We start from the raw sequence: 22,926 nt of genomic DNA, 5'->3' as shown, positions 1-22,926 counted from the left end.
TGCCAACCTTATTTTATATTACATTCCCAAATTATATATAGCTCTGTTTCTAAGCTCTATTCTGCTCTATTGGACTATTGTCTGTTCTTATGCTAATCCTACCTTATTTTAATTTCTGTGACTTTAGTCATAGGACATACCTTGAAGAATAGGAACTCCCTTACTGTTTAAACAGTTCATTTGGCTATATGTGGAATTTTATTCTTTCTATATAAACTTTAAGGTTTGTTTATAGAGTTCCTTAAAAATTTGATTGGAATTGTATAAATTAATAGGGAGAAAGTTGATATCTTTATGATATTTGTTCCATCCAAGAGCATGGAATGTCTGTATTTTAAATTATCATCTATATTGTTTATTAGGTCTTACATATTAATGATTAGTTCCTAGGTTCTTTATAGGATTAGGTTTTTGTTGTTTGTTTTTCCTTCTGTGAAATGTCTTTATATATGGTCTAGTTAGTATTGCTGGTATAAAAGTTAGTATTGCTGGTATAAAAGTTAACAGTGCCTGAGTTGAAACACTGGCCCCGTGACTTACTAGATGAATGGCTTTGATCACGTAACTTAATCCACAGGTAAGATGGGGACAATAAAAGTACCAACTTTTAGGGCTGTTAGAAGAATTTTAAAATAGTTAACATTTGTGCAGTTACTAGAGTAGTAAATGGCAAATAGTGTTATATAAGTAATTAAATTAATGAATATTCATAGGTTAATTTCAGATCAGGAACATTGTTGAACTCTAATAGTTTGTATGGTTTTTTTAAATTGGATGATATCATCTGTAAGCTAATAGTTTTATCTCTTCCAATTCTTAACGTATCTTTTTCCAAAAAGAGAAAAATGTTGATTAGAACTTTCAGTACTGTGTCAGACAGTATCAGTCTCAGTCAACTTGGTTATCTTCAGCTAATTTCACTTTTTGCTGTTGTTGTTGTTGTAGAGAAGAGTCTCATTCTGTCACCCAGACTGGAGTACAGTGGTGTGATCATAGCTCACCACACAGCCTCCAACTCCTGGGCTCAAGCAGTCCGCCTGCCTCAGCCTCCCAAGTAGCTAGAACTAAAGGCACACACCACCACGCCTGGCTAAATTTTTAAAATTTTTTTGTAGAGACAGGGTCTTGCCATATTGCCCAGGCTGGTCTTGAACTCCTGATCTCAAGTGATCCTCCACTCTTGGCCTCCCAAAATGCTAGGATTACAAGCATGAGCCACTGTGTCCTGCCCCTGACTTCACTTTTAAATGAAATGTATCTCATCTTATTCAGGATAATGTTTGCTTAAAGATTTTGGTAGATAACCTTTACCAAGTTGAGAAAGTTACATTCTCTTTCTAGTTTGGTAAAAATGTTTTGTCTTTTAAATAATAAATACATGGTGGTCAGGAACTAACAAAAGTTATCCACATTCAATAAAATTCTCTCTTTTTTTCCTTTAGTTCTGGTAATTTATACTTTTTTTTTAATTTGAGCTATTCTTACTTTCCTGGGATAGGCCATATTTGATAATAACATTCTTTTTAATGTACTGTTGGATTCTGTTAAGTGATATTTAGGATTTTGCAAGTGAAGTCAGCCTATACTTTTCTTGTTTGGTTCATCTCTAAGTTTGGGATTTATTTTTATTATCTTTATAAAAGTAGCTGGTCAGTTTTCATGCTTTTTTCTTTTTTGTGGAACAGCTTATATAGAATTGGTGATAGGATCACAACTTCTGAGGTCCCAGCAAGAGTCCTAACATCTAGCAGCTCTACCACCAGGACAGGCCCCCTAAAACTAATTCCAACAAGCACCTCTGAAGGTTAAAAAAAAAAAAAAAAAAACTTTTATAGCTCTCTATTTGGAGTTTGGGGCATAAGGGATCAGCTTTTGCAAAAGTAATTTTCTAGGCTAAAACTGCATACAAACTGGCCCAGTTATGTACTAACAAAGAATTAAAATGGCCCCAGACTTTGCTCCCCAATATTGTGATTGTAAGAGCTATTACCAACAGGTAAATTGGCCTAAGCCTGTGAGATAGAGAGGGAAGAGTCTGTAAGACTTCTTGCTCAGCATTTGTTCTGATTTTAGATATCTTGAAGTTAGGTAGGCAATAATGTTATCCAGTGCTTTCAGGCTTTAATATCATGTCTCTAGTCTTCTCATTCACAGGTTAAGGCTACCTTTCCAGATAATCCAACAGCTAAATCACCAGTTTCCAAGGGCATTTGCATCACCTATGGAAAGCATCGGATCCTTATACACCAGATGTTCTTGACAGCTCATCCCGTCATTCCCCCCTGCACAAAAGTTGCTATACCAGCGGACAAGCAAGACAACTACTGAGCTTCTTTTGATTGTCAAGTAGATATAATATCACTGCCAGCAAAACAGCACAAAAAGTGTCTCTTCACAGTATCACTACCAGTTGGGACTATGCTAAGTAAATCAGCTTGCCTAGATGAGGACCCCTTCTATTCTTGGGTAGCCAGGATTTGAAGGAGATACTCTGACCTGTGCCACTGGTAAGTGACTAATACTTTTACACACTGAACTGGTCCTGGAAACTGAGATGTCTTCTTTGTAAGTGAAGAATATACAACATAATCTTGAAGAACGGCACAGTGGTGTGGGCCACAAGCATACTTTATATGTGTAACGGACTGAAAGACAAATTAATCTTGGTGAAAGGATTTTTCATCTCTTATTTCTATTTGCCAGTGTTAGTCAGTGTTCTGCTGGCTTAGATTATTACCTTTTTCTGGTTCCTTACTCTGTTTTATTCTGATGGGTCCTAGAAATCCCTCTCCTGACCACTTGTCAGAATCAGAAAGTGAGGAAGAAGAAAATATTAGTTACCTAAATGAGAGTTCTGGGGAAGAGTGGGATTCCTCTGAAGAAGAGGACTCTATGGTGCCCAACTTATCACCTCTTGAGAGTCTTGCCTGGCAGGTTAAGTGCCTTTTAAAATATTCCACAACTTGGAAACCTTTAAATCCTAATTCCTGGTTGTATCATGCTAAACTCTTGGATCCAAGCACACCAGTCCATATACTTCGAGAGATAGGTCTAAGACTCTCCCATTGTTCCCATTGTGTCCCCAAACTGGAACCAATTCCTGAATGGCCCCCTCTGGCCTCTTGTGGGGTCCCACCTTTTCAAAAGCCTCTTACAAGTCCCAGCCGGCTCTCTAGAGATCATGCCACTCTAAATGGAGCACTGCAATTTGCCACCAAACAGCTAAGCCGAACATTGAGTAGAGCCACTCCCATACCTGAATACCTAAAACAGATCCCTAATTCATGTGTTTCTGGGTGTTGCTGTGGCTGGCTGACTAAAACAGTTAAGGAAACAACTCGTACTGAACCCATCAACACTACTTATTCTTACACTGACTTCCAAAAGGCAGTTAACAAACTCCTAACTGCATCACTGTAAAGATCTACCATTTGCTCTGATATCTCTGATGTTGCTAATTGAGAAAGTGGTACAAAGTTAGTCATTACACAGCCCACTAATGCCTTCTCAGTCAAACTCTCTTATGCCCTGGCAAGCCAATGAGGATACCCTTTGACAAACCCTGTGGATAAAATGATAATATCAAGGTCAGGCATGGTGGCTCACACCTGTAATCCCAGCACTTTGGGAGGCTGAGGCGGGTGGATCTGCTGAAGTAAGAAGTTTGAGACCAGCCTTGCCAACACAGTGAAACCCCGTCTCTACTAAAAATAAAAAAATTAGCCGGGCGCAGCAGTGCACGCCTGTAATCCCCGCTACTTGGGAGGCTGAAACAGGAGAATCACTTGAACCCAGGAGACGGAGGTTGCGGTGAGTCGAGATTGTGCCACTGTACTCCAGCCTGGGTGACAGAGCGAGACTCAGTCTCAAAAAAAAAAAAAAGGAGAATTAGTTAAGGGGACCATATTACAAAAGATAGTTGAATATTCTTCACACTCACTTCTCACCCTCCCCACCCCAATTTACTCGCCTTTCTGAATGGCTTTAATGAGATATCTGATTATTAATGAAGAAAAGTAGACCGCCACCCCTTTTGTTATCCAGACTTCAGAACAGCCATTGTTGAAAGCAAGAAGTTAGCTACCCACAATAATACCTTTCTGAGCATACTCTTCTCTAACATGCATTTCTATGGAAGTAGTTGAATTAAATTGAGTAACTACACAAAGGAAAATGGCAGGGCTATGAATTTCTTTCCCAGCTTTTATATAGATGTGCCTACATATGACACTCTTTAGGGTTCCTTTTATTTTTTCTTTATTTTTTTTTTTGAGGTAGTTGAATTAAACTGGGTAACTACACAAAGGAAAATGGCAGGGATATGAATTTCTTTCCCAGCTTTTATATAGATGTGCCTGCATATGACACTCTTTAGAGTTCCTTTCATTTTTTCTTTTTTTTGGAAGGGGGCAGGGAGGCAGGAGGAGTGCAGTTTTAAGCCTAGCCTATACTACTACAAACTTATTATGGTACTTAAAATTACAGCATGAACGTTCTATATCAGAGTCTCCCACCAGGCTGTCTCTGGCTAAATCAGCCTATAAGATCATCCCTTGGGATTAAACAAACACCTGTTCTGTAGGGAATGTGTTTCCTGAATCTTGGTACTCAGACTTTTGTCAAGAGTAAATAACATTTCAAAAGATGAATGGAAAAATGATTAAGAGAGCATTTCTGTTTCAGTATTAACTGCTAATGGATTAAAATTTTAATCTGTATAGCATTTCCTGGTGTAAAAGTTCAAGTACTTTCCACATCCGTTGCAAACTTTTCAGGAACCCTTCTAATTTTCTTTTCTCTTTTTTTTTTTTTTTTTTTTGAGATGGAGTCTTGCTCTGTCGCCCAGGCTGGAGTGCAGTGGCACGATCTCAGCTCACTGCAAGCTCTGCCTCCCGGGTTCGTGCCATTCTCCTGCCTCTGCCTCCCGAATAGCTGGGACTACAGGTGTCCACCACCACGCCCGGCTAATTTTTTGTATTTTTAGTAGAGACGGGGTTTCACCGTGTTAACCAGGATGGTCTTGATCTCCTGACCTCATGATCCACCTGCCTCGGCCTCCCAAAGTGCTGGGATTGAACCCTTCTAATTTTAAAGAACCTTCTTATTAGAAAATCTCAGCCTAATAAAATCTGAAGTTAAGAGTTTTAGCAGCATTGTTTTTCTAAGTAGATTTAGCTATAGATTTTCTTCTGGCCAAACAAGGAAGAGTATATGCCCTTGTAAATGAGTCTTGTTTTGTTTATTTAAATAATCAGTCAAAACATAGAAATCAGTATACGTAAAATAAAATGCATGGGACTATTAAATCTTTTCATGTACTCTACAAATAAAATGAAATCTGTGTGGGGTCCTGGTTGACTGGGCATCTAAAGGGAATCAGAAAAGAGATTGTGAAAAGTATATATATATATATATATATCCTCTTCCTTATTTTAGTTTTGCTTTTTCCTATTTTCCATAATTAAGTGCCGTTTACAAAGTGGCATCAAAAAATTGAAGCAGGAGGCCAGGCACGGTGGCTCATGCCTGTAATCCCAACAGTTTGGGAGGCTGAGGCAGGTGGATCACTTGAGATCAGGAGTTCGTGACCAGCCTGGCCAACATGGTGAAAGCCCATCTCTACTAAAAATATAAAAATTAGCTGGGCATGGTGGCGTGTGCCTGTAATCGCAGCTACTTGGGAGGCTGAGACAGGAGAATTGCTTGAACCTCGGAGGTGGAGGTTGCAATGAGCTGAGATCGCGCCACTGCACTCCAGCCTGGGCAACAGTGAGACACCGTCTCAAAAAAAAAAAAGGAGGTTAGGAATCACAAATTGTGTAAATATATAGCAACTTTAAGAAGAGAGAAGAATGCTTATAACCTAGTGAATATTTCTGCCGAGCCTTAGTTGTCTTGTCTAAAGGAAAAAAGAGGGAATTGTAGAATAAAAGTATTTGTTAGTGGAAATTATTGACCTGAAACCATATCATATTGTTAGTGTAACTGAATGTATCAGAAATTGTTCCTATGTAGGTATTCTGTGAAACTGGTTTCTAAAATGTTACAGGAAACTGTTTCCTTTTTGTTTGTTTGTTTGTTTAAGTGGAGGTGGGAGGAGGTAGGGAAGAGGTCTGAATATTAAAATATGTTGATGTTTATGTGTTCATAATACGTTCCTTTTTCTCTCTGTGTGTGTATAAAAGTGCCTTGCTCATGAATGCATTTTTGCTATTCACTTCGAAAGGAAGCCTTTCCCCAGCTTGGCAGCTGAATAAACCAATAGCTTTGTACATGCTGAACAGAGTATGGTCATTTGTCCTCAACAAATGAAATAGATCCTACTTTGCTTAAGGCATATTCTACATTCACTAAGTACTGAATAGAGTTAATAGATACAGTACCTGAATCTATATAGTATGTCTGACAGGAGATGACTTGGCGTCTCTAGAGAAGAAACACACTTGAAGAAGAAAATGTCTGATATTCAGTCAAGATTCAAAGTGAGCTTATTTGTTTATATATTTTAAGTAATTCCAGGTTGCACAAAATAACAGGTACCTAAATAAGCCTTAAGTTAACTTTTTGTGTGGCATAAACACTGGGTTTGGGAATGAATTTACTACCTTTGCACTCCCTATGTTGGCTTCTGTTAAATGCAGTCACCATAATTAGGATAAAAAGATGATTTTATCCTCTATTTATAGAAATATTTATCAAAGGAGTAAGGAAACTATTTCTAAACCAGTGGACATTAACTGTCTTTTACTTTCTCAGTGCAGATAGGCAACTTTTTTTTTTTTTTTTTTGAGATGGAGTTTCACTCTTGTTGCCCAGGCTGGAGTGCAATGGCGCAATCTCGGCTCACTGCAACCTCCACCTCCCGGGTTCAAGCAATTCTGCCTCAGCCTCCCGAGTAGCTGGAATTACAGGCATGTGCCACCACGCCCAGCTAATTTTGTATTTTTAGTAGAGATGGGGTTTCTCAATTGGTCAAGTTGGTCTCTAACTCCTGACTTCAGGTGATCCACCCACCTCAGCCTCCCAAAGTGCTGGGATTACAGGCATGAGCCACCGTGCCCAGCCATAGGCAACATTTTTATTAAAACAGTCCAGATACCTTGAGCCTCAAAGACCATAATCACGTCTTTTAGTCCCATCTGCTTCCTAAGAAAAGAAAAAAATCCATACATGCATGGCAGGAGGGCATATGATAGGTCCCCTCTAGGGAATAGAAGCCCTTCCTGCTGGGCCTTCTATCACACCTGTCCATATTTTAAAAAAAAAAAGTCTCTGATGAAAATGTTTTGATAGTGTAAATAGCTAAAGCATTTAAAGACTTTAGAAGTCACTTGGGTTATTTTCTGATGCGTAAGTTGGCTTGCATCTGGCTTTCTACTTTTGGCTCCAGTGTTAGAGAACATGTCTTTTTGAGCAGCCTGTTAGTTTTAAATATCTCTTGTTAGAAATTTAGCCATTCATCCAATATTGCTATGGAGAAGTGCCTACTCTAGTGCAGACACTGGGAATGCAAAACTAAATAAGATTACTACACATAGGAAATCAGTTTTAAAATATATGAACCTATATATTACCCCAAGCCATTTCTGCTGTCTAGGGTCATATTAAATAAACCTAAACCCTAATCCATATGTTGGCCCTTCACATATTGAAAATAGCTTATAGGGGAGAATCATATAAAAGAATTGAATGGAGCAGCCATCCAAGTATAATGAAGATTCATCTGGAGGGCACACTTCAATTAAACCCCCACAACGGATACTCAGCCAAGGAAATGGAGAAAATATATAGATATTTTGTATCCAGATTTAAGTTATATCTGCTAATCACAAGGTAGTGGCACAAAGATCAGGGCCGAAAGTGTTTTGCTCAGGTAGCTAGGACATATAGAACAGCCTGAGAAGTATGGATAACTTCTCAGACTTCATGAGATAACTGTGCAAGCTGGTAACATATCTGTCCGCCAGTGATACCCATTGGACTGAGGGAGTTACATTAGCTGGACCAACCACCAGTACTTCTATGTCAACTTGCTGTTGCTAAAAGAAAAATCTCTGTGATGTGTCTCAAATAATCTTAAATACAGTTGAGTTAATGACTACATATTTGAGTCTAATTCCATGCAGTTTGCCAAGCTCTTCCTTTCAATTAGCAGCAGCAGTGAGACTTAAGTTTGCAACTGAGACCAAGAAATGGAAAGGATGAGGGTATACCACAGTGACCTGACACTTGCTGGCTTCCCATCTTCTGTGAGAGCTATGACCAGCTATTCTCAATGAGCTCTGGAAAATGCCTGGTTTTCTTTTTTTATTATTATTATTTTTTTGACACAGGGTTTCGCTCTTGCCTAGGCTGGAGTGCAGGGGCATGATCTTGGCTCACCGCAGCCTCGACCTCCCGGGCTCAAGCCATCCTCCCACCTCAGCCTCATCAGTAGCTGTGGACTACAGGTGCACACCACCACACAGGCCAATTTTTGTATTTCTTTGTAGAGGCAGTTTCACTCAGGCTGGTCAGGAACTCCTGAGCTCAAGTGATCCTCCCACGTCAGCCTCCCAAAGTGTTGGTGTTACACTGGTACCTGGTGTAAAAAAAAAAAAAAAAAGGAAAATAACAGTGTAACAGGAAGACAGCAATAGGGTTATTTCTTCTAAACTGTGGAGTCAGTTAAAAATGTTAGCAACAGTTTCAAGTTGAATCATAAAACAGGAAGTTGACTGGAATTTGGGCAGTTTATTTAGGAAGATTCTGACACGTGATATGAAAATTCCTGGGATCATTAGGGGAGTTAGGCTCTATATAACAACAATCATTCAGGAGGGACTCAGGATACTGGTTAGCTTAACAAGATTAAAACTGACTTCCTAGTATACACATAAACCAAGCTAGTTTCTCAAATTAGCAACAGAAACCAGATGAAACTCCTCAAATGAGTGTTGCAAAATAAGGAGCTGGTACTATAGTTTTATTTGGGGAGAAATTGTTAAGTTTGGGTTAACTGCTCAGCCTATGCCTGATACTACCCTTCCATCTATGGTATCAGCTGTGGCACCTGACACTCCAATGTATCAGCTGATGGTTTTGGTTTACAATAAATTAATTAAGCAATGGACCAGTAGGGGCAACTTCTTTGAGAGGTACCCAAACAAGTGGAACAGCCCAAGGGCATGACCATCTTCCATCAAAAAAGACCCTAGGTGGGCTTTCTGGTTGCACCCTGAGTAACCAGAATGGCCTGATAGACTGGCAGAGCTCTGGTGAAAGAAGGGTGTAGCCACTACCTGAAGAATTCTAATTTCTGAATCAATTGAAAGCTGGCATTAATGTTGGCCACAGACAATGCATTCCATGTAGACTTACTGCAAAGTGTGTTATATGATATTGGTCCCTGTCTACCTACTTGGTACTTAAGTAGACTCCCATGGCTTGAAAGCTTTGGACCAGACCCCAGTTTCCTTCTTTGAATGCAGTTTTTCTGTGTTGTCACATCCTACTTGGGACACGTTTCTTTAAATGGGTTGGGTTGCCTGATGTAGCAAAAAGAAATACAGGACACCCAAATACATTTGAATTTCAGAAAAATAATGAAATATGGCACATATACCAGAAAAAAAGTTATGTTATTTATCTGAAATTCAAATTTAGTTTCCTGCATTTTATCTGCAACCCTATAAATATGTTAGTGGCATGGATTAAGCTTGTGTTTTAGTCTATGTAGTTGTTCCCAGGAACTGTCTTGACTCTTTCCAGTATGTGTTGTTTTCTTATGTCTAAGTAATTGACTAGTAGCCAGGAGCAGTGCTGGTGCACACCCGTAGTCCTAGCTACTCAGGAGGCTAAATTGGGAGGATTGCTTGAGCTGAGGAGTTTGAGGTTGCAGTGGGTTATGGTCATGCCACTGCACTCCAACATGGGCACCAGAGCAACCACCCATCTCTAAAATAATAATATTTAATAATAAGAGACTGGGGGTGAGGAAGGCTCACACATAGTTGACCCAAGTTGTATTTCTTATATATTTATTTATTTCTTTCTTAGAATTGTTGTTGAGTGTCAGAAGAGGAGGCCCAATTGCAGATATGAGACTTTTTATAGGAGACACGTGGTATTTAGCTAAAATAACCACATAACCATTACAATATTTGCAAACACAAATTTTTTAAATGCTGTCTCAACAGCAGGTAGTTTGGGTTTGTGGTTTGTTGTTGTTGTGAGATGGAGACTCTGTCGCCAGGCTGGAACGCAGTGGTGCGATCTCGGCTCACTGCAATCTCCACCTCCTGTGTTCAAGCAATTTCCCTGCCTTGGCCTCCTGAGTAGCTGGGACTACAGGCGCGCACCACCACGCCCAGCTAATTTTTTGTATTTTAGTAGAGATGGTTTCACCATGTTGGCCAGGATGGTCTCAATCTCCTGACCTCATGATCCACCCACCTGAGCCTCCCAAAGTGCTGGGATTACAGGCGTGAGCCACCGCACCTGGCCGTCTGTGTGTGTTTTAAGCAGTTACTTTCTCACTCTTCTTTACCATGAAGGGAAAGTATATCACTCTTTAAAAAAAAAAAATACTTGATAGGTTATGATACCCATTCTTCATCACAGAAAAGGTTCACAAATTTGGAACACCTATCTTTGCCTTCCAGAACCCCCAAAAGACTCAAGGATTTAAAGGCACAAGGTACCCTGGAAGGTGGGAGTAATAAAGAAAGTTGAAACAAGGGGATTATTTGAACATTTATTTTTGCTCTTCTTTTGTAGGCAGGCAGCTATCTCTCTAGCAGATGACTGAAGCCTTATTGTCTGGAGAAATTAAACCAAACAGACTTAGAACTGAGGACAGGGGGAGGATGGTAATGGTAGTGATGTGCTATATGGAAGACAAAATGATTAACAGAATGTGAGTATTCTGAACATTATGAGCCTCCAGTCCACTTTTCTCCACCTGGCTACAGAATCTGGCAATGGGGCTTATACCCAGCCCTGCTCACCTGACCGAAAAAGACAAGCAGTAAAAAAAACAGCTTGACACTCGATTATTTGTTACAGTGAAACTGAGAGTCCACAAGCCCTGCTCATTCATATACAGCTTTCAGTCACTTGGAATCACTATACACAGATAGCCAAGGATCACTAGATATTTGAGGAAACCTTCAACATGAAAGATGAACATAAAGAAGCTGTGATATTCTCAGAAAGGAATATACTGCTTCCATGAAATAGGATCAGGATGCTATTTTAAAAAATGACCAATCCAAAAACAAAAGCTATTGGAAAAACAGGAAACCAAAAGTAAACATTCAGTAGATGTATTAGAAAATAACTTGAAGAAATTTTAAAAAGTAGAACAGAGTTGAAAAGTAGGCAAGAACAAAAAAGAAACTTAAACCTGAATAAGATGCAACATCTAATAAATGAGTTCCAAAATGAGAGAACAGAGAAAGAAGGTGAAGAGAGAAAAAAATTAAAATAACATTTCCCAAAAATAATAAGACTTTAGTCTTCTAAATTAAAAGGGTCCACTAAGTGCCCTGTGAAATGAATTAAAAAATACCAAAGCACATTGTTAGGATATTTCAGAATGCTAGAGTTATGGAAGGACCTAAAAGCTTCCCAATAAAGGTAGCGGGGAAAGTTACATAAAAAGGATACGTTTTCAAAATGGCATTTAGATTTCTTGGTAGCAACACTGGATGCGGAAAGACTATGAAAGCAAGGTCTTTAAATTTAAAAAGAAATGATTTCCAACGCAGAATTTTGTACTCAAATAATCCAATCAAGAGTGGGGCTAAAATAAAGATACCTTAAGACTTGCATGGTCTCAGAATTTTATCTCACCATCTGCCTTTTCTTAGGAAGCCACTTGGAGGATGTGCTTTACCAAAATGAGGGAGTAATCTGAGAAGGCATGGGATCCTGAAACTAAAAGATGTCACAAAGGAAAACGAGGAAAGTCCCAGGATGACTACTGTGTCAAGTAAGTAGGACGGAGGTTCCAGGAAGTAGGTCTCTAGGAAAACTGGGAACAAAGTATTTGAGTACAATGGAAAGTGTATAAATAAGCAGGAAATTTGAAATTTTATTTCTTAGAAAGTATGTTATTTAGTAATCAGTTTTTAAAAAATTTGACATTAAAAGTATAGGCAAATTGGAGTCTTGTCAGCTATAATTAGATTGGTCCTTACGGCATAATACTCCACAATTGCAGTAGATGCTGACTTCAATAAGATGTGCGCCACAGAAGATATTTTTAGAAAATAAAAAGTTTTTCAATTTGTTTTTGTATTTGATTTGCTTAGGGAAATCTCAATTTTGTATTTATTTACAGAAATAATGCATAGTCTATAGCAGTAATTTCAGCAAGCTTTTTGTTTAAATTTTAGCCTCTGTAGAATCAAAAGCATAAAGAATTACAGGTTGAACATTCCTAATCCAAAAATTTGAAATCTGAAATGCTCCAAAATCCAAAACTTTTTGAGTGCCAACATGACAGCACAAATGGAGAATTTCACACCTGACCTCATGTGACAGGTCAGTCAAAACAAAGGCACACAACAGTTTATTAAAACTACTGTATAAAATTACCTTCAAGCTATGTATATATGAAACATGAATGAATTTCATGTTTAGACTTCCCATCCCAAAGATATCTCATTATGTATATGTAAATATTCCAAAATCTGAAAAAGTTAAATCTGAAGCACTTCTGTTCCCACACATTTCAGATAAGGGATACTCAACCTGTATCTACTTTTTAAAAATAATATTCTGAAATTCGATACTGTTTTTCATCTTCCATGCTATTTTTGCTATCAAGATATGGTTACATACAGTGGCTGGTCCATAATATATTCCTATATAATATTTTAGATGTTTCCTTATGAGTCATGATTCAGAGTTTTTTTCTTTGCTTTGTTTATGTTAATATTACATAATCTGAGAGTGAATTTTTATTTACTTGCAAGTGATATGTATGCTGATAGGTTTTTCTCTCTGTCATCAAATCTATTGAGTAAACCATGCCAGGCCAATTTGTCCATCTCCTTTTTTCTAAGTAAGAAATCACATATATACAGTAAATAGAGTGCACTAATCATAAGTGTACTTTTTTACATATGTATACATTCATATCAAGATCATATAAAAATGTATACACTCAGATCAAAGTATTAAAAATTTCAAATTCTCTTATGCCTTTTCCTAGTCTATACATCTCCCAGAAATAACTCCTCTTTTCTAAAGATCTATTAGTTTTGGTTGTTCTCAGATTTCATGTGAATGGAATCATACAGTATATATTGTTTTATGCCTGGCTTCTTTCAGCAATGTACTTCTTTTTTTTTATTGTTATAGACTATTTGATTATATGAATATATCGTAATTCATTTATCCTTTTACCTGTTGACATTTAAGTTATTTCCAATTTTTTATTATTATGAATAAAGCTATAATAAACATTCTGTGTGTATTGTTTTGTTTTGGTTTGGTTTTTTGTGTATATGTGTATTCATTCCTTTGGGTATATACCTAGGCATCAAATTGCTATATCAGAGTAGTTGTGTATTTATTTTTAATAAAACTGCCAAACACTTTTTTTTTTATTTAAGTTTTAGGGTACATGTGCACAATGTGCACGTTTGTTACATATGTATACATGTGCCATGTTGGTGTGCTGCACCCATTAACTCGTCATTTAACATTAGGTATATCTCCTAATGCTATCCCTCCCGCCTCCCCCGACCCCACAACAGGCCCCGGTGTATGATGTTCCCCTTCCTGTGTCCATGTGTTCTCATTGTTCAATTCCCACCTATGAGTGAGAATATGTAGTGTTTGGTTTTTTGTCCTTGCGATAGTGTGCTGAGAATGATGGTTTCTAGCTTCATCTATGTCCCTACAAAGGACATGAACTCATCATTTTTTATGGCTGTGTAGTATTCCATGGTGTATATGTGCCACATTTTCTTAATCCAGTCTATCATTGTTGGACACTTGGGTTGGTTCCAAGTCTTTGCTATTGTGAATAGTGCCGCAATAAACATACGTGTGCATGTGTCTTTATAGCAGCATGATTTATAATCCTTTGGGTATATACCCAGTAATGGGATGGCTGGGTCAAATGGTATTTCTAGTTCTAGATCCCTGAGGAATCGCCACACTGACTTCCACAATGGTTGAACTAGTTTACAGTCCCACCAGCAGTGTAAAAGTGTTCCTATTTCTCCACATCCTCTCCAGCACCTGTTGTTTCCTGACTTTTTAATGATTGCCATTCTAACTGGTGTGAGATGGTATCTCATTGTGGTTTGATTTGCATTTCTCTGATGGCCAGTGATGATGAGCATTTTTTTCATGTGTCTTTTGGCTGCATAAATGTCTTCTTTTGAGAAGTGTCTGTTCATATCCTTCACCCACTTGTTGATGGGGTTGTTTATTTTTTTCTTGTAAATTTGTTTGAGTTCTTTGTAGATTCTGGATATTAGCCCTTTGTCAGATGGGTAGATTGCAAAATTTTTCTCTCATTCTGTAGGTTGCCTGTTCACTCTGATGGTAGTTTCTTTTGCTGTGCAGAAGCTCTTTAGTTTAATTAGATCCCATTTGTCAATGCCAAACACTTTTTAATGTGACTGTATCATTTTACACTCTCACCAACAATGTATGGAAGTTCCAGTTGCTCCATATCTTTACAAACACTTGTGATTGTCAGTCCTTTTAATTTTACTCATTCTGGTGGTTGTTTAATGGTATCCCAGTGTGACTTTAATTTACTTTGATTTAATTTAATTTAATTTTCTTTGATCAGTGTTGTTAAACACCTTTTTATATACTTATGAGACATTCAGATACCTCTTTGCAAGTACTTGTCCAAGGTTTTGGCCACTTGTAAAATAGATTATCTTGTTCTTATTAATTTGTAGTTCTGTTTTTTTTATTTTTTAGAAATGGGCTCACACTATTGCCCAGGCTTGTCTCGAAATCCTGACCTCAGACACTCTTATCCTCTCAACCTCCCAAAATCCCCCAGCTGAAATTACAGGCATGAGCCACCATGCCCAGCCTATAGGAGTTTTTATATACACTGTATACAAGTTGTTTATTTATATAATGAATTTCTTCTGCCATTCTATGCCTTGCCTATTTTCTTTTTTTTAAGACAGAGTCCTACTCTGATGCCCAAGCAGGAGTGCAGTCGCGGGATCTCAGCTCACTGCAACCTCTGCCTCCCAGGCTCAAGCAATTCTTGTGCCTTAGCCTCCCAAGTAACTGGGATTACAGGTGTGTGCCACCACACCCAGCTAATTTTTGTAGGTTTTTGTTGTTGTTGTTGTTGTTAGTAGAGACAGAGTTTCTGCATGTTGGCCAGGCTGGTCTCGAACTCTGACCTCAAGTGATCTGCCCGCCTTGGCCTCCCAAAGTGCTGGAATTACAGGTGTGAGCCACCACACCCAGCCATTGTTTGTTTTCTTAATGGTATATTTTGATGAGTAGAAGTTTTCAACTTTGATGAAATCTAATTTATCAGATTTATTTTTGTATTATGGTTAGTTCTTTAACAAATCTTTGTTAACCTGAATATTAGGAAGACAGTCTTCTATTTTTTAAGAAGATTTGTAGTTTTAGCTTTCACATTTAAGATACATTTTCAAATTTGATTACTGAGAAGAGAATATTTGTGGGTATCTCATTTTTCTCTAATACTTTCTCCTTTTCTTCACATTCTTTATCCAAATTCAAGGGGATTTATCATATATGACATTTATGTCTTTGGAGTTTTTTTTGTGTTTTTTGTTTTCATGAAATTTGGGTAGGAAAGCTGACATACTGTTTTTAAGTTATCCCCAAAAGACTGAAGAATTCCCAAATTGGACTTCTTCCTAAAAACTAATTATCTAAGTGGCATAAATTAACTAAAAATCAAACAGTTCTTAACACTTATTTTGTTTAAAATTTTGAATGTTAGCACACCAATTCTGCATTAGAATGAATGAAAAATAACCAAATCTGTATTATTCTACCATATATTATTATTTAAATTTTTTTTACATTTTTGAGTTATTCTTTTAGACATTATCTAGTCTTACTATTTTAAATATTATCCTTCTACTTCCCTGTTATTCAACTACCAGAAAGTTCTCAGTATCAGTTTCTGTACAAAACATTGACACTTTCTACAATTATTATTTGTAGCACTTTACTTTTGTAGTACATACACATTAATGTTTTCGTTTATTAATAGAAGCACATTCAGTCACTCAGCAAATATTTATTGAGCACCTACACAGTGCCAAGTGCTAAGAATTTAGCAATAAACAAAACAGACAAAAATTCCTGCCTTCATAAAGCTTACAATGCAGTGAGATTTTTTTTTCACTTCAGTTTGTAACTGGAATGTTTTTGTTTACCTTTATTTTAAAATGAACGTTCAGGCCAGGTGTGGTGGCTCATGCCTATAATCCTAGCATTTTGGGAGGCCAAGGTGAGAGGATCGCTTGAGTTCAGAAGTATGAGACCAGCCTGGGCAACATAGGGAGACCTCATCTCTACCAAAAAATTTTTTAAATTAGCCAAGTATGGTGGTGGCATGCACCTGTGGTCCCAGCTACTCAGGAGGCAGAGATGGAAGGATCACTTGAGTCCACACCACTATACTCCAGCCTGGATGACAGAGTAAGAGACCTTGTTTAAAAAAACAAAACAAAACAAAACAAAAACAGATAATCTGCAATAAGTCTGAATTATTTGCACTAGTTAATTTTATGTCCATTACAAATGAGTGCTCCCTGAGGTCAGGAGATCAAGACCATCCTGGCCAACATAGTGAAACCCGTTCTCTACTAAAAATACAAAAAAATTAGCCAAGCATGGCAGCACACACCTGTAATCCCAGCTACTCAGGTGGCTGAAGCAGGAGAATCGCTTGAACCCGGAAGGCGGAGGCTGCAGTGAGCCAAGATTGTGCCACTGCACTCCAGCCTGGCGACAGAGTGAGACTCCGCCTCAAAAAACAAAAGGTGTGCTCCCTTTTCATAGTGTACAGTTATGAAAAATTGCTAGCCAGTCAAAAAGTACATTTCCCTGATCCCCTTATATCTAGATAGTGCATATCAGTTTTTGCCGATGGAGTGACAACAGAATTGGTGTGTTACTTCAAGGCCAAGGTGTTTTAGAAGTGAATATACCTTCTCTGTGTTCTTTTTTGCATTTTGCTGGCTGGATGCAGGTGACTGTCAGGCTCTAGGGGATAGTGGACCCGCAAGATAGAAGGAGCTGATCCTTGATTCACTTTAGACAGGAAAGAGGTCCAAAGACCAGTAACTCAGTCACTTTAATGTGACCAATAAAACCATGTCAAGCTACTTGTGTAGTTTAGCAATTAGCATCACCTTAATAATATGCTTGCTTCGTTAATACTGCAGATGCTGTTAATCTGACCAGATATGATGTTTGTCTGAAAACCAAACCATTATTATTGATCAGGTACAATTTCTGGAATAAGAAAGACAATATTGAAGGTGGAAGTTAGCTATGTAGCCTCCCAAAGGCCAAGGCCAGTGCCTAAGAGCAGATTTTTGCTGAACATTGAGGCCAGTGCAGATTCCAGTGCATCCCCATCAGGTAGTGACTTAAAAAAAAAAAAAACAGTATGGGAGGCAGGTGTTGTATAAGAAAGTAGGAGTAATTGTGATCATTCTTTGACCATGAACCATAATGTTACTACGACTGTAGTCATATTAAGTGGTTAGTGAAATTCTAAGCAAATAAGGCTGAGGAAGGTGGAGGAGATATGGTGTGGGAGAACCATGTCCTTCTGCATTCATTATGGTAGTAAGCACAAAATGGGTCAGAAAATAATATCTACATGCTCAGAATGCTCCTGTATTAATAGAACTGGTTGCCCCTGGGGGAGTGGAAACAGTGACCAGGAACAAAGGTGGGAGGGAAACTTTTCATTTTTTCACTTTTGAATATTGTACCATAAGTATATATTATGTGTTCAAAAATCATCATTTTATGATTAGCTTGTGAGAATTGATTGGTCAGGGAAGATAATAACTTTACTGAATTTCACCAAAGTGCTTTTTGAAAATTGGTGGATGAGATTGCAAAACTTATAACATAACTTAGTAAGTACAGGTAATGATATTCTTCGCTTGAATCAATGAAATTTCATAGGTTTTCGGTTATAACAGCTATTAAAGTCAGTGTTGAAATAAACTGAACTTAACACTAGACCTCTGAACTTAAAACTAGACCTCCGAATCACAGTATCTCAAAATGATAAATTCAATTATGTTGCTTTATTTTAAATGTTGCAATACTGTGTCATAATGTGTTATTAGTATACAATATTTCTAACATTTCATGAAATAACTCACTGCTACGGGATCTCAAAGACAGCACCTCTGACTGGAGTAGTCAGTCCAGGGCTACCTCATGGGTGTGATTTGAACTGAGAATTGAAGGATTTTGGGATGTGGATAGCAGAGAGGACAAGAAGAACATCACAAAGCAATTAGAGGGAACTAGCAAGGGTTGGTTGGGCCATGAAGCAATTCTCTACATGGTGTCTGGTAGCATCTACAACAGCATCACTGAAGAGATTGTTTTAAATGCCTGACCCCAGACCGATGAATCAAAATTTCTGAGATGGGGAAGCAGAAACACTCATTTTTATCAAACTTCTTGTTTAGTAAATATAAACAAATTTTATGTTTACTAATATTTGAGAATTTCTAACCCCATGTAAATACTCTGGATAATTCTTGTCTGCAAAGACACTGTGGAGGACAACCACCACCAAAAACAGCAGGAGTCAATTCCAAAAAGAGAAATTGAGAAACAACTACAATGCAATATTCAACCATAGATCAGACATATTACCAATAGTTTAGTCCATTAAAAGATTTGAGTTGCCACTTAGTACATAGCTCAAATGATCATATTAATATTTAACACAATCTGACTATGACTTTGCTATAAAACATTTTATTCCAAAATGTCATGCTCCATGGTGTCATGTCGATATACTGAAATCTCAGTACAAACGTCACCATTGTGTAAAAGAGGTTTTCATTTTACTCCCTGGGAGATGAGATGGAAGATTTGATACCATGCTACGTTTAATGAAACCCTGAATACTAGTTAATGTGTGTTAGGACTACAGTTTAAAAAAAAAAAAGCATGATGCTAATTTACACGTGTGTTCTTACATTCACTCAAAAAAGGGAAGATGTTTGACAGAAAACATCAGCTTTTAAAAATAAAATATGGTATAGGTGCTATACGGAAATGCAGAGCTACGAGAACATATCTTAAGGACATGCAGACTGATCTGCAACTACAGAGACAGCCTTCCTGTGGAACTGACATTCAGGCTGAGATCTGAAAGATGAGTAGGAATGAGTCAGGCATAGTAGGGGAAAAAGCCTTCTAGATACTCAAGAATGTGAACTTGGTTTTAGATGAGTAATATATTAGGAGTAATAACAACAATCGAGTTACCCGTGCCACTTAACTGATTAGGAAAGAAAAATACTAATTAAAAGCTTTAGCCTAAGTAAATCTACCGAAGTAAATTTTTACCAAAGAAATCAGCTAAGGCAACACTTAGATTATCAGCGTGGTAAAGATGAATTATTTAATACCTGTTGGGACAACCATTTAGCCATCTGGAAAAGCATAAGTCTGGAGTCTAACCTCATTCCATATATCAGCATAAATCCCAGGTAGATAAACCATATTTTAAATGAAGTCATGAAAGTGCTAGGATAAACTATGGATTCCCTTTTCCTCATAATCTGGGGTAGAGAAGGCTTTTCTAAGCATGAGGAAAAAGCCAAAAAATGTGAGGGAAAAGATCAACAGATGTTCCTACATAAAAATTCAAAATGTTTATAGAGCATGAGAAAGCTAGAAAAAAAATCCGCTAACTGCGGGAAATGTTTGCAATATATATGATAGGCAAAGTGCTAAAAGCCCCTATTAAGGAAGAGCTCTTTGTAAGCAGCAAGAAAGCCAGGCAAAAACAATGACTAATCAAGTTGTGGGAAGGTATTCAGTTCTACCAGCAAACAAATGGTGCGGGGGAATAGTTCTGTGCGAACACTTGCACATCTGTGCAAAAACCCACTTACAACAATGTCATGTAGGCAGTTCCCTTGATGCAACAGTAATCTTAAAATACACGATCAGGCAGGCTGTCCCAGGTGTCATGGACAGGAAACCTCACACCGCAAATTAAGAGGCTCAAATCACATGGTTTATCGCTTTTAAACAAAATATAGTTGGAAAGATATAGTGACGTTTAACACATTTAGGATAGGGTCCAAGAGGGGTGGGAGGAAAAATTACCTGAATTTCATGTTACACAGTGTTGTGGCGTCTTATCTGCTACATCAACCTTTACCTCTGATAATTAGGTTATGAGGACCACAGCCAAAACTGAAAATGGGGGCTCAGCAGTGCTTACAGCCAGCGCACACTTGCTCTGTCAGAAACTCAGGGGCAAGGATACCTAGCTAATGGCCTGCTGAGAGCCATGGGTTTTTTGTTTGTTTGTTTGTTTGTTATTATTTTTAGAGACAGGATCTCACTCTGTCACCCAGGCTAGAGTGCAGTGGCAGGATCATAGCTCACTGCAGCCTCGAACTCCCGGGCTCAAGCAATCCTCCCACATTAGCCTCCCAAAGTGCTGGGATTACAGACATAAGCCACTGCTCCCGACTGAAAGCCGTGTTCTTAATCCGTGTTTCTGTGGCAGAACAGAAATAGGGCCAGAACGGGTGTCATTAATGAATGGCCATTTTAGGAATGAACTATCAGCCTGAAGGTGGCATCGTCTGTACATTGCAACTTGGCCTTTCCCACCTTATTCTGTCCGTTAGGAACACTCTTGTTTCTTCCATCCTTTTTACATATGTTCCGTTTATTCTCTGTCATGTCTTGCTCTACACTATCTATACTTAACATCTTAATCCTGCCTATTTCACAGGCTACTTCTTTGCCCATTATACTTAACACATGAATTTCACATATTCTTTTTTTTCTCTATCCCTTAGGACAGAATTTAATATCCTCATAATACAGCAAGCATACATTACAAATATACGTTAAAGATTTTGGCTTAAAATATTTTAAAAATTGTCCAGTAGAAGATAGAGTAAATGGTATTGTATGTAATGGAAGACTGGTTGTTAGGAATGGGAAGCTAGATCTTCATTGACAAAAAGATATCCACTTTATATTACTGAGTAAGTAGGGTTCAAAAGCATTATTATAGGCGGGGCATGGTGGCTCACCCCTGTAATCCTAGCATTTTGGGAGGCCGAGGTGGGCGGATCACTTGTCAGGAGTTCAAGACCAGCCTGGCCAATATGGTGAAACCCTGTCTCTACTAAAAATAGAAAAATTAGCCACGCATAGTGGCAGGCACCTGTAATCCCAGCTGAGGCAGGAGAATCCCTTGAACCCAGTAGGCAGAGGTTGTAGTGAGCCAAGATCGCACCACTGCACTCCAGCCTGGGCGATAGAGTGAGACTCATCAAAAACAAAACAAAACAAAAAAAATTATTGGTCGGGTGCAGTGGCTCATGCCTGTAATCCCAACACTTTGGGAGGCTGAAGCTGAGGTCAGGAGTTCGAGACCAGCCTGGCCAACATGGCGAAACCCCATCTCTACTAAAAATACAAAAATTAGCCAGGCATGGTGGCGCATGCCTGAAATCCCAGCTACTCAAGAGGCTGAATGAAGCAAGAGAATCTCTTGAACCCGGAAGGTGGAAGTTGCAGTGAGCCAAGATTGCGCCACTGCACTCCATCCTGGGCAACAAGAGCGAGACTTCGTCTCAAAAAAAAAAAATTATTATGGTATTTGTTTATAGTTTACACAGAAGTGTGTAAACATTCCTGAAATATATGTTTGTTACATTTTCTATATGTGTACACAGAAATGTCTAGAAGTATCTTCTCCAAAATATTAACAATAATTTTCTCTGAGTTTGGAATGTGGGGTTATTTTTGCTTGCTTCTACTCTTTTTTTGTTGTTGTTGTTTGTATTATTATGGGTGAGGATGTTTGGGGGGGATACTATGAGAAGTTTATAATCTAAAGAAAAGGCAAATCAATTATGATTTTAAATTTTTCTGACCAAGCACAGTGGCTCACACCTGTAATCCCAGCACTTTTGGGAGGCCGAGGTGGGAAGATCACTTGAAGCTAGGAGTTCAAGACCAGCCTGGACATCATAGTGAGACCTTTTTTCTATTTTAAAAAATAAGAATTTTTAAAAGAAAAATATCATATTGCCAGCATTGTGCTCTGGGAAGCTTATATTTATAATCTAAAGACAAATCAATTGGAAAGAATATCACCTTTGAGGTCAGATAGACCCAGATCCATTCACTAGCTGTATACAGTTGGGGACTCAACCTGCCTTAGCTTCACTTTCCTAGTCTGTAGAATGAGAATGACAATAAGTACCTCAGAGAAGGTCAAAACATGTGCTACGGGCTTAGCACAGTGCCAATATGACATTAGTGGCCTAATAAATGTACTTCCACCTCCACATTTGATATAGTACTTAATTCTCTTCTGCCCTCAATTTCATTCCTGATGGTGTAAAGGGACCTACTAATCCCAGTGCTGGAAAATCCTAGGAGCTGCAGAGGACTCTCCAAAACAGGTCGGCTCATGGTGCCTTGATTACAGCAGCTGTGGGCCAACAAAGCTGATAAAGGAATCTGATTTTCCCGTTGTCTTCCATTGTAAAGTTGAAAGTATAATATTTCCTACTGGAACATTTTTTAGCCCCAAGACCTAATGAAATCATTATTAAAAAACTAAAACTTGGGGTTAGACTTGCAGTTTTTCTAAACTTTAGTGTGTATAAGATCATCTAGAGCAATGTCTTTCAATTCTTTTCAGACCCA

The 22,926-nt window shown here is 38.2% G+C and overlaps 1 protein-coding gene and 1 long non-coding RNA gene across 2 annotated transcripts; both read left to right on the top strand.

Annotated features, from left to right (window-relative positions):
• Window positions 1–2,369: 2,369 nt before the first annotated feature.
• Window positions 2,370–13,471, top strand: LOC117979926 (uncharacterized). The gene is made up of 2 exons (XR_004670994.3): window positions 2,370–2,507; window positions 11,853–13,471. It is a non-coding gene; the product is annotated as an uncharacterized LOC117979926 (long non-coding RNA).
• DCAF16 (DDB1 and CUL4 associated factor 16) lies at window positions 2,506–6,277 on the top strand. The gene has a single exon (XM_008952156.5). The coding sequence runs from the start codon at window positions 2,770–2,772 to the stop codon at window positions 3,418–3,420; it is 651 nt and encodes a 216-aa protein (XP_008950404.1). The 5' UTR covers window positions 2,506–2,769; the 3' UTR covers window positions 3,421–6,277.
• Window positions 13,472–22,926: the final 9,455 nt, after the last annotated feature.

The sequence above is a fragment of the Pan paniscus genome, chromosome 3 (genome assembly GCF_029289425.2).
Source record: "Pan paniscus chromosome 3, NHGRI_mPanPan1-v2.0_pri, whole genome shotgun sequence".
NCBI classification, from domain to species: Eukaryota; Metazoa; Chordata; class Mammalia; order Primates; family Hominidae; genus Pan; species Pan paniscus.
Note: the sequence above shows the minus strand (reverse complement) of the source record. Positions and strands in the feature narration are given on the sequence as shown.